At 44.2% G+C, this 16,769-nt stretch overlaps 1 protein-coding gene across 1 annotated transcript in view; it reads left to right on the top strand.

Annotated features, from left to right (window-relative positions):
* Positions 1 to 16,769, top strand: part of LOC129335786 (uncharacterized) — a 51,789-nt gene that overhangs the window by 19,922 nt on the left and 15,098 nt on the right. The window contains exons 3-4 of the mRNA XM_054988577.1: positions 15,742 to 15,921; positions 16,366 to 16,422. Coding sequence (XP_054844552.1) covers positions 15,742 to 15,921; positions 16,366 to 16,422 — 237 coding nt within the window. The remainder of the gene's footprint in view (positions 1 to 15,741; positions 15,922 to 16,365; positions 16,423 to 16,769) is intronic.

Below are 16,769 nucleotides of genomic sequence, written 5' to 3'. Positions count from 1 at the left end.
GGTGGAAACACAGAGAATACCCAGAGAATCTTGTTGGTCTCTAAGGTGCCCCGGGACTCCAATCCTGCTATTCTTGAAGGTGGGGTGCATAAAACGGCCCTACCAGAAGACTTTAAACGATACTTAATCCTCTTTTGTTCTGCGAAGAAATGGACTGGGGACCTGAAACGGGTCCAAAGTGATGTAGAGGCATTATTGATAGGGACACCAGACTCTAAGAGGAGCCCTGCTGGCTTTGACTGCTCCTGAATATGGAGGTTCACCAGGGCACGTGTCCTCCATGAATCTTTCTAATCCCCTTTTAAAAGTCCTTATCTGCTGGTGGCCATCGCAACATCAACTTGCTGTGAATTAATTCCTCGTTGAGTAAAGATGCATTTTCTATTGTCCATCCAGGATTTGTTCCCCATCGACTTCTTTGGGTGCCCCTTTATGGCGAATTCCGCACACATTGGATAATGCACTTTCAATGCACTTTATCAATTGTTTGAGGTGGATTATTTGTTCCGCACACAAAAAAATCCGTTCCAAATGATCTATAAATAGGATTGGAAGTGCATTATCCAATGTGTGCGGAATCACTACTTTGTTCACTCCATACTTATCATCAGGGTGGGCCCCATCAAGTAACTTCAGAGACTACGGGGTGCATACAGGGAGAGACGGTCCCACAGGTATGCTGGTCCCAGTCCATTTAGGGCTTTAAAGGTTAAAACCAAAACCTTGAACCTAATCCGGAATTCGATGGGAGCCAGTGCAGCTGTTGCAGCATGGGAGTAATATGTGCCCTGTATGGTGTGCTCATCAGGACATGTGCAGCAGCATTCTGGACCCACTGAAATGTCCAGGTCAAGCCCAAGGGAAGCCCTGCATAGAGCGAGTTACAGTAGTCTATTCTGGAGTAGTCTATTCTGTGTATTCTTTAAATTATACATTCTGTAAAGTATGAATTCTGTAAATTATACCAGATGCATATTCGTATTGTCCTGTGCTCTATATAATCCCTGTACAAACCCGTCATCTTTTTCTTTCTTCATTATATTTAAGTCTAAACACATCCAAGAAGTATCTATAACACAACTCTTCTGTTTTAATCTTATCGACATCATTGTAGTTTTTTCAGAAAACAATAGAGACCAACTTTCTACAAGTTTCTCACGTGACCCGTTCTTTCCTTCTCTTCTACATTTTTCTCCTAGCGTTCCATTCCGTGTTGTGCACAAGCAGATGTTTTTTTCTGGAGCTTCTTTCTGTTTCCAAGTCTGAGCAACTGGTATTCTTGCTGCCACAAACAGATTTCTAACAAAACTGCTTTGGGGTGTGTGTTTGTGTGTGTCTCTCTCTTGTGTATATACACACACAAGAGGGAATCCACAAGGACTTGCAGAGGAAAGTCATTTCCCCCCTATCCCACTATTTCCTCTATCCCGAAAGAACCATAGCACCTCCCTTTTTTCTGCTTCCTTCTCTTCTTTCTACTCACCAGCAAACTTTTTTTCAATTTTTTTTATTTTCATTAATGAACAGCTGCACTTGTGACCCTTTTCATACATCCTCATCATCAACGGGTGCATCACGTCCCTTGGTGTTGCGGGTGTAGATCACCTGGGCTCTGTGCTTGGACACCAGCTTGATTAGACCTTTGCTGAGCAGCTGCTGGAGCGCCGCTCGGGCCAGGGAGCCATGGATCTTGAGCCTCTCGGAGACGACGGCCAGCGTGATGAGCTTGTCGTTGGGCACCCCCTTACATAGCTTGCACTACATGGCTTTTTTGAAGAGCACAAGGTTGTGTTGAGCTTGTCCCTCACCTTCCCCTTTGACCACTTCTTCTGCTTGGCTTTGTTGACGGGGTCCTTGTCCTTCTTGGCCAACTTGCCAGCATCCTCCTCCTTCTTCTTGTCCTTGGGCGGCATGGCGGAGCGAGGCGTGGAGGCTGCTTCCTCGGGCGGCTTCCAGTGGGAAAGCCTCACCAGTGGACTTACCTTTCTCTGCCCCCCTATCTCCAGCTTTTCAGCTCTCCCTCTATCCAGGAAAACTATGACCCAGTTGCACCGTGCTGGCTCCAGGACTGGCCCAGTTGTGAGGTGGGGAACCCGCAAGGACTTAACAGGAATACCCTTTTTTATGAGGTTCTACAGGCAGATTCCTCCCTGGAGTTTAGTTGCCAAATGAACACATTTTTATAAAAATCAAATGTTTGGGTAAGCTCATGTTTTCCTTGCCTTCCTGGTGGAATGTTTGGGTAAGCTCATGTTTTCCTTGGCTTCCTGGTGGAGTGTTTTCCTTGTGTGCAGAAGGTTCCTGGCTCAGCCCTCAGCATTTCTAGTTATTAAAAGATCTCCAATGGCGGAGCAAAGTCTTTCTCTGTGATGACCTTGGAGAGACAGCTGCCAGTCAGAGCAGACAGTGCATAGCCGGATGGACCAAGGGTTTGCCTCTGCACGGGAGCTTCATATAATAATAGTAACAAATAACACTGTGCTCTTCTGGGCAGATTAGTGCCCACTCAGCATGGTGAACAAAGTTGGTGTTGTTATTATCCCCACAATACAGTTCGGGAGCTGGGCTGAGAGGAGAGGTTTACCCAAGGCCACCAGCAGAGCTCATGACAGTAGCGGGAGTCGAACCACCAGACCGCTGATTCGCAGCCCAACCACTTACTCAAGGCCACCTGCAGAGCTCGCGGCAGTAGTGGGATTCAAACCAGGAGAGTGCTGATTTGAAGCCCAACCGCTTACCCAAGGCCACCTGCAGAGCTCATGGCAGTAGTGGGATTCGAACCAGGAGAGTGCTGATTTGCAGCCCAACCGCTTACCCAAGGCCACCTACAGAGCTCGTGGCAGTAGTGGGATTCGAATCAGCAGAGTGCTGATTTGCAGCCCAACCACTTACCCAAAGCCACCTGCTGAGCTCATGGCAGTGGTGGGGTTTGAATCAGCAGAGTGCTGATTCGCAGTCCAACCACTATGCTATGTTGGTGTGTAATTTTTATCTACCAGATTCATTTCTGTGTGAATGTCTATGCATGATATGTGTGTGTTTACAAGCACAAACTCTTTGCGCTTGACACGTCCGTGTGTCGGTTTGAAAAGACATTTTGTCATGCTTTCTTTGAGTTCAAAGTGGCTTAGGATCTAAATTTTAAATGTTCAAGTACAAACTTCAGATGTCTTGGGTGTGCCCTGGAAAATGTAAAGTGCATCTTGATCCTGGCTTATAGCCAGTTTGAGGCCTGTCTGTGTACTTGTGTGATCAAGGTGAGTATGCTTGTTAGTCTGTTTGTAGCAGTAGAAAAGAGGAGGAGTCCAGTAGCACCTGTAAGACTAACAATATTTGTAGTAGGGTACAAGCTTTCGTGAGCCACAGCTCACTTCTTCAGCTACTTGTGTGATATTTTAGATATTTTTGCTTCTTTGGAATAAATTTATAGTGATAGATGGGACAGTTTTCAGTTTCTGGGTACCATTTGTAGGCAAGCCAGATCTGGCGTGGACTCCATGATATTAAATGTAGAATTATTCTTCCCCATCCTTAATCTAAATTCATACCCACATAGAGGTTAGAACACTTTACTTGGCACTTTTAATGTTAGTATGGGTGATTGATTAAAGATTTTGTAATCTTTCTTGCTTTTGAGTTGCGAGTTGCGTAATTAATAGAGTTAATATATCACAAATATTTGATGAGTGTCTCTTTTGGTTAAGCACAACAGCACTTCCCTTTTAACAAACTGAAACTATTACTCGCTTACAAGAAATAGCTCTTTAATATTTTCTTTCTAATGCATCATTTCAATTTCTCTTTCATCCAGTTTGGGAATATAAAAATTCCTTGCTGCAGAAGTAGGGTTGCCAGCTCCAAGTTGGGAAATTCCTGGAGATCTAGGGGGTGAAACCTGGAGAAAGTGGGGTTTGGGGAGGGAAAAGACCTTGGCATGGCATAATTCCGTAGAGTCCACCCCCCAAAGTAGCCATTTTTTCCCAGGTGAACTGATCTCTGTGGCCTGGAGACCAGTTGTAATTCCGGGAGATCTCCAGCCGCTGGCAGCCCTATGCAGAGCACACCAGAAGCAACACTTAAAATGCTGAAATCCCACCACCTTTGTAGAAGAATCAGATTCTTAAGTGATTTGTGTTGTCACCTCCAGAATTTCTGATGTGAATTGGGCATGGTGTGTCTACATACACACAAGCAACCTCCATGTATACATGCAGCCTTCTCTCTCACACACACACACACACACACACACACACACACACACACACACACACACACAAATGCATCACAATTACAGGGGGGGGGCGGTTGCTAGAAGAAAAGCCACTGGACATGTTCCCGAAGAAGCAATGCTTATTCCGTGAATCTAAGAATATCATGAGAGGGAGGGCAGGAAGGGTTACATCAGTGCTAAGTCCTCGTGGCCCCTTCTTACATGCCCAGGGTAAGGCCAATCGTCACCTTGGGGTCAGGTAGCAATTTCCCCCAGGCCAGTTTGGCTAGGGATCCTGGAGGTGTTTTGCCATCTTCTGGGCATGGAGCAGGGGTCAATGGGTGTGTGTGTGAGAGGAGGTAGTTGTGAATTTCCTGCACTGTGCAGCGGGTTGGACTAGATGACCCTGGAGTTCCCTTCCAACCCTAAGATTCTATGAGTCTGGGCCCTGATTACATCCTGACTACCTGGAGTCTTACCTTGAACGAGAGGTATTTGTGGTCTTCATTGCCTCCTCGCTCTGGAGGGTCAGGCTTCCTCGCCTGGTTTTCCCTCTGGGGGCGCACCAGAGTAGGAAGTGAGTTGTCTAGAACATGCTTACTCTTTTATATAGTAGGATATGGATATATGAGGGGCTATGGGATCCTGACGGTGTTTTGCCAAATTGGCATGGAGTAAGGGTCATTGTGTATGTGTGTGTGGAAGTATTTGTGTGTGGAAGTATTTGTGAATTTCCTGCATTGTGCAGGGGGTTGGACTGGATGACTCTAGAGGTCCCTTCCAACCCTACGTTTCTATGATCCAACCCAGAAGTTCCACTGCTCTCAGTGAAAGTACTAGTCCTCTCTACTCAGTGCCTGTGTATTCAGAAATAGGCCTTGCTTGTGTGCAGAGGGTAACCAAGGACAAAGGGACAAATCTTCCCTTTGTCCTTGGTTACACTTAGCAGGAAGAGGTACCCCCATACATTGCTTTGTGTGCAGAGGGTGGCCACTTACAGCTAAGCTGTTAACATAACCTGGAATGCAAGATTAACTGCATTTTGCTTCATTTGCAACCAACGTGATTTTTTTTTCCTTTGAAAGACAAACTATTTGCAGGCTAGATTTTTTAAAACAGAAGCAAAATATCATTTTAGTGTTTCATTTTCATCTGGTTTGACATGGCGTGGGGCAGTGAACATCCAAAATTGCTAGGCTGTCAAGCTCATGGAAACCTTGCCCAGCGCAAGGTGGTTATGAGAGACAGGGTCTTTCCTGTGGTGGGCCCTCAGCTATGGTACTTACCTTCTACAGAGGCATTTGCCTTCTGGGATCTACAATGCAATCCTGTGCTAAGTTACTCTAGTCTAAGTCCATTGAAATCGGTGGTATTTGGCTAGAGCAACTTTGCATAGGATAGCCTTGTGAAGTTTTGGGTCAAGTTATTCTTGTTTGTTCCCGTTTGTTTGCCATCCGGTTTGATTGCTCCACCCATCCCCTTCACTTCCTTCCCGCTCTCGGACAAAGTCGTACTGTTGTTATGTGTGGGGTTATTTGGGGTGATGGTTGTGAATTAAGAGTTTTGTTGATTTTTTTATGGCTTAATGCCTGTCAATGCTTTGTCTCATTATTGGCCATCTGAGAACACCTTCAAATTTTATTACAAACATACGAATAGTTTCCCTGCATATTCGTGGGTAGAAAAGTGAAAGCCTGTGGGGAGGGTGATCTTAGAAGGATTAAGTCGGCTCAGGATTGCACTGTTGAACATTTTTTCCACTTAAAAAACTGAAAATTTGGGGGACTACTGAAGAAGGACCAATGAAATATTTTCTCTTTTGGAATGAGAGAAATGCTTTGTAAGACAGGATTTTACTTGTTCAGAATGTGCAATATTAAGATTTTTATATGAAATAATCTGCCACCCTAGACAGATAAAACATATTTGCAACAATACATTGGTGGGAGGAACATTAACAATTTGAGATATGCAGATGACGCCTCGTTACTGGGAGAAAATAGTGAAGACTTGAAATGACTACTGATGAAGGTTAAAGAAGAAAGTGACAAAGCAAAATTACAGCTGAACATCAAGAAGACAAAAGTAATGACTACTGATAAATTACACAATTTTAAAGCTGGCAATGAAATTGAAATTGTCCAAGATTTTCTATTCTTTGGCTCAATCATCAACCAAAAGGGAGGCTGCAATGAAGAAATCAGAAGAAGATTGAAACTTGGAAGAGCGGTGGTGAGGGAGCTAGAGAAGATCTGTAAAGATAAAGATGTCTCTCTCTCGGGACCAAGATCAAGATAATCCAAACTATGGTATTCCCCATTGCCATGTATGGATGTGAAAGTTGGACGGTAAAGAAAGCTGACCAGAAGATAATTGATTCATTTGAAATGTGGTACCATGGACAGCCAGAAAGACAAATAAGTGGGTACTAGAGCCAATCAAGCCTGAATTCTCCCTAGAAACTAAAATGACAAAACTTGTACTTTGGTCACATCATGAGAAGACAAGATTCTCTGGAAAAGTCAATAATGCTAGGAAAAGTAGAAGGCAGTAGGAAAAGAGGAAGACCTAAAATGAGATAGCTTGACTCAATAAAAGAAGCCACATCCTCCAGTTTGCAGGATCTGAGCAAGTCTGTTAACGATAGGTTATTTTGGCGGTCTTTCGTTCATAGGGTTGCCATAGGTTGGAGGTAACTTGGTGACATATAACACACACACATTTATTGTTTAAATGAGATTAATTTTATCCATACTTGATTTGCTATAATTCGTATGATGGTAATGCTCTATTGAAGAGATTCAGTCCAAATCATATACTTCCTCATCTATAGTGGGTGGCCCGCAAAGGCTCATGGATAGAGATGGGCACGAACAGCAATACGAACAAAAAAAAGCCACGAACAGCCGGATCAGCTGTTCGTGAGCAAGGTGTTCATGAGGCTCCGTTCCCGACGAACATGTGTTCGTTCCAAGCCCTGTTCGTGGTGTTCATCAGCCATTCGTCAAGCTAGACAGTCTGGCGCCTTTCAATCAGTTCTCTTGGCAACAGTAGGCACCGACTTTTCTGAACTCTGTCTGAACTCCTGTTGTCCTGGAAACCCCAATCTAAGCCCAGGGGCACTTCACACTCAGCCACTTGTCAGGGGTTTCCTGACAAATCCTCCCTCCCTCCCTCCCTCCCTCCCTCCCTCCAGCCAGCTGGAAGGAGGGAGGCTTTGAAGGGAAGGCGGTTCCCCACACTGTTTGCAAACAGCACAGGGAACTTTCTTCCCTTCCAGGTCTCCCCCCTCCCTCCCACGAACAGCCAACCACAAACATGTTCGCGAACAGGGTCATGTTCGTGGTTGTTCGTGATTCCCTGTTCGTGGATGGCAACGAACAACAAACATCATGGTGGGTTTTTCCCCCCTGTTCGTGCCCGCCTCTACTCATGGATCCTTCTGGATTCCAGAATCCTCTGGGAATTTTAGCATTCTGACCACAGGCTTTGTTGAGGTTGGGGGGGAAGCTTGGGATGTGAAGCTGTTGACAAGATGGCTCCTTGCAGACCTCTCCCACCCTTGGCCGCAGAAACCAGCCCCATGGTTCACAGCAGAGTTGGGTGAGATCTAAAGAAGGCTGGAAGACGTCTAGAAAAACATTGGCAGAAAATATGCTGGATCTGATCGAGCGTGCTACAGAGCCCATTGGAAGACTTACGAAGCAGCGGTGGTAGCAGCAAAGAGCGTTACTTTTCGCAACGGTTGCATCAGCTCAATCACGTCCATCCCAACGTTTAACTTTTAACGCTTTTAACTTCATTGGCTCAAGAACCTGCGGTGCCTTTGCAAAAAATGTTGCTGATAAAATAGCTCAAATGCACTCTGATGCGTTGGCTCCCAGTAAAATTCTGGATCCGGTTCAAGGTTTTGGACTTAACCTATAAGGCCCTTAGCAGATTGGGACTGACATACCTGCAGGATCATCTCTTCCCCTCTGTTCCCCGGAGAATGCTCTGGTCAGCAGAAAAACATCTGCTGGTGATCTCTGGCCCCAAGGAGATTGGCCTTGGCGCAACCTGGTCCAGGGCTTTTTTTGGCCCTAATGCCCACCTGGTGGAACACTGTCTTTGGAGACCCAGCGTCGTTCCGCCGGGCTTGTAAGACAGAGATGTTCCACCAGACTTACGGGAGCTGAGGCCAATGGTTTCCCCAACTGTCCTCCTGCTGGTGGGGGGTGGAACATGTGCCCTTCCAATTTAGTTTGTCATCAGGTAGATGGCCACCCTGCCCCACGGGCCTTGATATTTAGAGATTGGGGATGCCCTGTGTGTGCAGCATTATTTATTATTTCGATTTATAAACCGCCCATCCTCAGGGGCTATGATATTTTAATACTTTAATACTTTAATACTTTTATCCGTATATATATTATCATGTTGTGCCCACTCGCAGGGAGAGTGGTCTAAAAGTCCAATTAAATAAATAAATAAAGTAAATCTGGATGCCAGCTGTAATATATGTGAGGCAGAAGTCATGCTTAACATGCGGTTTGGTCTGTTTCTGAATCACTTTGACCCCTCTTTGACGGTGATGGAAAATGACAGAATTCTAGCATCTGTGAAGGTCGCTACTTGTACCCTGGATTCTTGCCCATTCTGGCTGCTGAAAACTGCATGAAGGAGCCCTTGAGGTTTAGAGTGGTTAAGTGGTTGCGCTATGAATCAGCACTCTTGCTGGTTTGAATCCCATGACTGCCATGAGCTCAGTAGGTGGCCTTGGGTAAATCCCTCAATGAGCTCATGAGCCATGAGCTCAGTAGGTGGCCCTCAACCTCTCCCCAGCTGCATTGCGGGGATACCAACAACACTGACTTTGTTCTTTGCTCTGTGTGGAGCATTAATTTGTCTAGAAGAGCTGTCTATGTTATCACAGCCCTACAAATATGTGGACATGACATGCAGTTTCAGATTGGTTGGGGGAGGGATAGAAGATCAGAGCAGGGACTTATCTAGTTCCTGGTAAGCGAGTAGACCAGTCACAGGCAGGATGCAGCTGTTTGTTTGTGCCATTTATAGTCCACCTTTCTCACTGAGGGCCAAGCTACAAGTGATGAATGACACTTGAACGGCAAGTGTATTTCTCCCTGTTCACTTGCCCTCCACTCAATCCACTTGCCATTCAAGTGTCATTTGTCACTTGTAGCTTGGCCCTGAGACTCAAGGCAGATGACATAGTGTGAGATTAGTACAATCAGAATTGGGAACATTTCATACAGTATCAAGGACATTTCCATACAGTGTTAAGGACATTTCCCCAACTATGTCATAGGATTTTACAAAGATGTAGCATTGGCAAGGATCCAATACAGAGTTGAAGAATTGCTGAAACAGAACGTAAACAATTCTAGGACTGACATTAGATAAACATGAAGCACTGGTAATATTAGAGCAACAAATAATATGCAAGGCAACGTAGTGGTGAAGTCTATGGTCCCTAACTCATTAGCGAAACATTTGAGACCCCTCTGATCTGAGTAAAAAGCCTTTTTGAATAATTTGGTTTTGCATCATTTGCAGAAAGCCGGGAGAGGGGGGGCTCTCCTGACCTCCTCAGGCAGACCATTCCATAGGGTAGGGGCCACCACAGAGAAAGCCCAGGTACGGGCTGCTGTTGATTTTGCCCATGTACAGGCCAGCACCTGCAAGAGACCCTGTTCAGATGAGCGAAGCTGCCGTGGCAGGACATAAGGAGTTAGGCGATCTTGTAGGCATGCTGGGCCAAGGCCATGAAGAGCTTTGTATGTAATAACCAATACCTTGAATTGAGCACGGTAATAACTTTTGCAATGTGCTTTGAAAGCCTATTTTTTTCCATCCAGGGCTGGAGCATGCGCTCACATCACGCCGGTTGTAAACAATGGAACTTAATTTTTTTTTTTAAAAAAATGGACTGGATTGTGCCTGTGCTGACATGAAAACTCCGAATAGCGATACTTCATTTTCCAAGGAAGTGTACTTGGCTTTATGCAGCAGTTGTATCAGCAGCAAAACATGCTCTGAAATCCCACACGGCCATTGATTGTTGGACGGCCAATGTTACTTTGGCAGTCAATGAGAGAGGCCTGTAGAAGCGCACACTAAGAGAACCATCTTTTCTAGGTGATTTTTACGTGATTTTTTTTCTAGGTGATTTTTCTAGGTGATTTTTTTACGCATGCTAATTAATGCTTTAAATAAATAAATAAAAATACAGCATGCATTGAAGGGTATATGTTTTGTTCCAGTATGACTAATCTTGTATACATTTAATATGCTGCAATCTGTATGGTAATAAGTATTGAAGAGTTTGCTTATTCCAGTGTTATAAAGCTTAACTCAGTATCCAAATTTACTACTAATCTTCTTGTGACTGTACAAGAATATGTACAAGAGATCTGGGGCAAATCCACATGCCCTCGGAGTGTCCCAGCGTCACACTAAATGTTCGCTAAACATTTCTGAAATCATGCTAGAAAGATGCTATACTTCTGGGTGTTTAGCGAACATTTAGCACAGCGCTGGGATGTTCCAAGGACGTGTGGATTTGCCCCTGGGCACTTTCTTTTCTTTACTACTACTACATTTTGTCAATATGCCAAATACAAATTTTATATGCAGTAGAAAAGAGCAAGAGTCCAGTAGCACCTGTAAGACTAACAAAATCTGTGGCAGGGTACAAGCTTTGATGAGTCACAACTCACTTCTTCATTTTATATGCTTAATGATAAATAATTTATGCCGCTAACGAAATAATAGAAGTTTAGATTTGAGAAGAAACAATTACAGATACTGCTGTTTCCTCCCAAATTTCTAGTACCCCCATTGCATTGACATTTCCAGAGATTGTTTATCTCTACCATGCTCTTTATCCGCTTCTCTTATGCAGCGAGCATAACTAAAGTGTCCATAGTGTATGGTAACTTCTCCTTGCAATACCAGATTTACAGCATGGAGCATCAGTCATGGGCCGTTTCCACATGTCTGTAAATAGCTCAAAACTCATGGAACGAGGGCGTGTTCATGGTGCAATTTCTGACATCATCGCTCCATGAAGACTCCCTCGTTCCGTGAGTTTTGTGCTATTTACAGACACGTGAAAACAGCCATGGTTAGACACCTCCCCCCACACACAAACACATACACTATAAAGTGTCAACATTTTTCTTTTTGGCTGTCGGAAGCAAGCTAAGAAGACTGAGCCGATGTTGATGGATTTCCCAGGCTGAATAAAAAAAACAGGGGTGTGTGTTACTCTGGCATTTCTGTCTGTGCTCATTTCCATACTCTGCCCTAAATCTCCGCATTCCCCCTTTTTTTTCATGTGCTATGCAGCAGAAATCTTTCTTGTAAAGCAGCAACAACAACTTTCTATTTATATACTTCAGGATGACTTAACACCCACTCAGAGTGGTTTACAAAGTGTGTTCTTATTATTATACCAACAACAATCACCCTGCAAGGTGGGTTGGGCTGAGAGAGCTCTGAGAGAGCTGTGACTGACCCAAGGTCGCCCAGCTGGCTTCAAGCAGTGGAGGGGGGAATCAAATCCAGTTCTACAGATTAGAGTCCTGCTGCTCTTAACCACTACACCAAACCACTACACCAAACTGGCTCTATAAAACTGGCTCCAAAAAAACACTACACCAAACTGGCTCTATAGTCATTTCTTAACTGCTGCCAAGTGGGAAGGTTAAGTGAGGACACCATTCCATAGTTCAGACGAGATTAAAAAAAATTGATAGTCACCGGTGCTAATCCAACAGATCAATCAACCCAGACATTCATTTGGGGCAGGTTTCTTTTAGGGCAGCACAGAGGTGTTTTCCAATCCCCTACCATGTTCCAGAAGAGGCTGAAGCCGAAAGTGGCTTAGTGTGCGTCAGCCAAGCGTTGAGCTAGAACATTCTCTGCAATGTTGCAAGGGGTCCCAGGATGTACCTGCAGTCGCCACAGAATTTATTTGGATGTAGGAGCCTAAGCGGGGCCTGTTGGGCCAAATCAAGGTCATCTAGTCAGGCATCTTCTTTCTGCAATGGTAGACCAGGTGACTTTGGAAAGCAGAGCAGAAAACTCTCCTGTTGTTTGCCCCTGTTACTTGGGTATTCAGAGGTATATTGCTGCTACATTTTTTCTTTGCAGTTAGTGTCGGACTCCACGAAACTCTCAAGGTTTTAAGCAAAAATTTCTATGACTTTGAGGTCAAGTCGGTTCCCACAACAAAAATACTTTTTTTTTGCTGCCACATGTTTAAAATGGGATCTCAGGTAGTGGAAGCTGGGAAAGAGTTTTCTCCACCTGAGATGCTAGAGAGCAACTGCCGGTCAGAGTCAACAACGCTGGGCTTGCCAGACGACAAGCTGACTCAGGATTTGGCAGCTTAATCTGTTTCATCTGCTCATGAAAATAATGTGTATTTAATACATTGCTGTACTGACTGCAATATTGTGAATACACAAACATGCCTCAGGCTTCCACGTAAATGCAAATAGATGAGAACGGCAGCTGCCTAGACACAGACATTCTCAGTTGTGGTTGCTGCTTTGTGGAATGGACTGCCTGAGGAGGCAAGGAAAGTCCGAGATTTCTGTCATTCAGCAAATGGTGTAAAACAATTGTTCAGGAAGCCATTATTTTATTTTATTTTAAAAAAGAATAGGGCTATACTCTAACAGGCCCTGACCTGGATAGCTCAGGCGAGCCTGATCTTGTCAGATCTCAGAAGCTAAGCAGGGTCAGCCTTGGTTAGACCTCCAGCGAAGACCAGGGTTGCAGAGGCAGGCAATGGCAAACCACCTCTGTTAGTCTCTTGCCATGAAACCCCCACCAGGGGTCGCCATAAGTCAGCTATGACTGAAGGCATTCTCTTTCTCCTCTTCCTCCTCAAATAGTATAATAGAATGCTTCAGAAGAACTCTTCTTTATAAAAGGAACAGGATTGGTGTATGCCAGTGTACATTGTGTTGGAAATGAAGGGCTTTACTCTGTCCCCTAGTCTCAGGTTACACACAGGGACTATATAGAGCCAGGAAATAGAAGGGTCAAGAGCGGTCCATCCTTTCTCTGGTCTGCAGCTATCCCTTTGGAGTCCAGATTGGTATTCTTAGGGACTTCCTTCTCTCTTCACCTTCTCTCTCCTGTCTCTCTTCTCCATCTTGTACCCATGGATGCAAGACGTGCTTCCTGCATATCTCAGCATCCTAGCTTAGATCGATGGTTGTTGTGGGTTTTCCGGGCTGTATTGCCGTGGTCTTGGCATCTCCAAGACCACGGCAATACAGCCCGGAAAACCCACAACAACCATCGTTCTCCGGCCGTGAAAGCCTTCGACAATACATCTAGCTTAGATCGTTAGAATAGAATGCAATCTCTGCTTTCCTATCCTAACTGGAGTTCCTTAAATAAAGGATTCATATTTATTTCCTAAAGATAAAACCAGGCTCCGTATGTATATTTGTTCCTCAGCACACAGATGCTTTTGCTGCACCCAGTAGGAAACTCTGCCATTACGTTGTATGTTTTCTCCTGCTCTTACGGCATTGTCTTTTACTTGTTAAATTCAATTTTCTCCATTAAGACTAACCAATTTTATTGTAGCATAAGCTTTCGAGAATCAAGTTCTCTTCGTCAGATGCATGGTACGGAGACTGGTCAAATATAGAAGAGGAGGGAGGAGAAGTTTGACCAGTCTCTGTACCATGCATCTGACGAAGAGAACTTGATTCTCGAAAGCTTATGCTACAGTAAAATTGGTTAGTCTTAAAGGTGCTACTGGACTCTTTTTGATTTTGCTACCACAGACTAACACGGCTAACTCCTCTGGATCTGATTTTCTCCATTGTTTTTGAAATATCACGTCCGATGCCTTTTTTTTTCTGCATTGCTTTCTAACTTTTTAAATCCTGATCTACTCCTATTGCATTTTATTGGGTAACTTGTGCTGCCTGATTATATTTTTTTTATATATCTTGTGATTCCCCTTGAGTCTCAGAATGAAAGGGAGGCTATGAATAGGAAGGAAGGAAGTAAAGAGGTAAGAAAGAAAGGGAATAGAATAAGAAAAAAGTAAGAAGAGGAAGGAAGGAAATCGGTTAAGAAAGAAAGGGAATAGAATAAGGAAGAGTGAAAGCGGAAGGAAGGAAATCGGTTAAGAAAGAAAGGGAATAGAATAAGAAAAAAAGTGAGAGGAAGAGGAAGGAAGGAAGGAGTGCATAAATGATTTGTGCATGATTGCCCAGGCAGTGTTCATTATTGTCAGTGTATTTAGTCAGATGTTTACAGATGTACTAAATGAAAATTACTGATTTTTAAAGCAGGTTGATAATATAAACATAACGATATAATAAAATGACCTAGATCTGCAAGCGCAGATGTTGTTTCCAGGTCAGTGGATGGATTCCAACCTTCCTGAGAACAGCCTCTAGTGAGATCTCCAGCTGCGTTGGAAGGACTTCACCGCAGCTGTTCTAAGCAATATTTCTACAGCCACAACCTCCTGTGCTGTTTATTTTCTTAGTTATTTATACCCCATTTTTTCAATGGAGACCCAAAGTGGCTTAGAGTATTGTTTTCTCCTCCTATGTTTTCAACTCACCACAAGAGTGCTCTCAGGTAGGGTAGGCGAGGCCTTCCATGGGGTTTCCTTCTGGCACGGGGATTCAGAAGTGGAGATTTCCTTGACTAGCCATGCCTAGTAGCCACTGATCAACCTCCATGAATCTGTTTGACCTCCTTTTCCAGCCAACTGCGCTCCCAGTCATCCTGACCTCCCCTGTGAATTCCACAATTTAATTACTTGTTGAATAAAGAAGTGTTTCCTTTTGGTCTGGCCAGTACCTATTGCTCATCAACTTCATGCGATCATAGAATTGGAAGGGGCCTTACCATCAAGTCCAGCCCCCTGCCCAATGTAGGAACAGCCTAAAGCATCCCCGACACGTATTCGACCAGCCGCCCATTGAAGACTGCCAATGAGAGGGAACCTGTCATGTCTGTGCCCCATCCATGCCACTAATTCATGCTGATCCATTGTTCTGAACCAATGTTTCATGCTGTAACTTGATGTCGTATTGCCAATGCCATAACTCAACTAATTCCAGGAGAAAAATTGCCTAAAGGAAAATTATACTCTATGAGTATAGGGTATAATTATACTCTATTATGCTCTATGAAAAAAGTATTTAATAGTTTTATAATTATTTCTAATTGGTCTCCTTCACTTGTAGAGGTTTCTACTTTGGGGAATTCAGTATAGCTGTGAAGGTTCCTCTGTTTTGTGTACTACTACCTGGAGGCTGGCAACCCCGCTGAGGTCCCTCCCCCCTCCAAACTCCGCCCTCTCCAGGCTCCACCCACAAAATCTCCAGCAACCTGGAACTGGCAACCCTAAATAATATGGCCCTGCCCGTCTCTTACGGAAAGAGATGTCTTGTGATGGTTGCCAAGGGCCTTTAAGTCCAAAAGCAAGACATGTATTTAGTGTGAGCTAATTGGAACCTGTGTTGTCATGCCAGGGGCATGTGGGAAGCCGAAGGACATCGAGAACGCAGTGCTCGAAGACAATGGCAGCATGAGACTGCGCTACTCATGTGTAAAAGATTACAAGAGGAAAGCTGGCACATCCAGTCTCATCGTGTGCGAGAAAAAAAAGACTAACAAATACGAGTGGTCCAACTCAAACCTCAGATGCATTAGTAAGTACCTCTATCCTGCTCTGCCCACCATATTAAGTTCTTTTTTCAATCCCATTTCATAGTTTATAGAGCAACGTTAAGAGTCAAGTGAAGAACGGACAGTAGGATAACCCCTTCAAATCCAATTGTACTGGATTTTCTCAATGTGTAATGGGAAAGCAGGAGTGTCGCAAACAGTTATTGGCTAGCGCCCGTGACGACAGACACGTTCCCACCTACCACCCACTCCTGTACCATTTTGAGAGAATTGCAGACGTCGTTTAAACATTGTAATTTAATCGTATGGGGTTGAATCTAAGCTGGGTGTTTCTGTAGCTTTAAGCAGCATCTTAAATTATGCCTGGTGGACACGAAGGAAGTACCGGAGTCTTTAAGCTGTGGGTGTGTCATGTTCCAGATGAACAACCAACTTCTGCTTCTTTCTCTCTCTTATTCCCCCTCGAGGAGATCCATCAAAGCCTTTTCCTGAATCGGAACACACAACAGAAGACACCAGAAAAGGTAGGACAGCCTTGTTTCTCACTGCTCACCAGAGCAAACATGTTTTAGAGTAATTCATATATCTAATGGCCTGTAATTGCTCCAGACAGTATAGCTTTATTTTCTAAATGACAGTATTAGAGCTCAACTACCGATTACGTTTTTAAACAGTTTTTTCTTTTGCAAATTTCTCTGCCAGATTTTTATTTTAATCAAGGACAAGAATGGGGCAGAAGGGAGAGAGGAATATTCTCAACATTTTCACCCTTGCTGTTTTCTGGCTGGAGAAAGCCATACCAAGCTGATTTGGGCCGTTTATACACAGCGCGTTGTTCCCACCTTTATCCCGCTTTAGATTTGTTTTTTGG

Source organism: Eublepharis macularius, chromosome 9, assembly GCF_028583425.1.
Source record: "Eublepharis macularius isolate TG4126 chromosome 9, MPM_Emac_v1.0, whole genome shotgun sequence".
Lineage (NCBI taxonomy): Eukaryota > Metazoa > Chordata > Lepidosauria > Squamata > Eublepharidae > Eublepharis > Eublepharis macularius.
The sequence above is the reverse complement of the archived record's forward strand: the minus strand, read 5'-3'. Positions and strand labels throughout refer to the sequence as shown.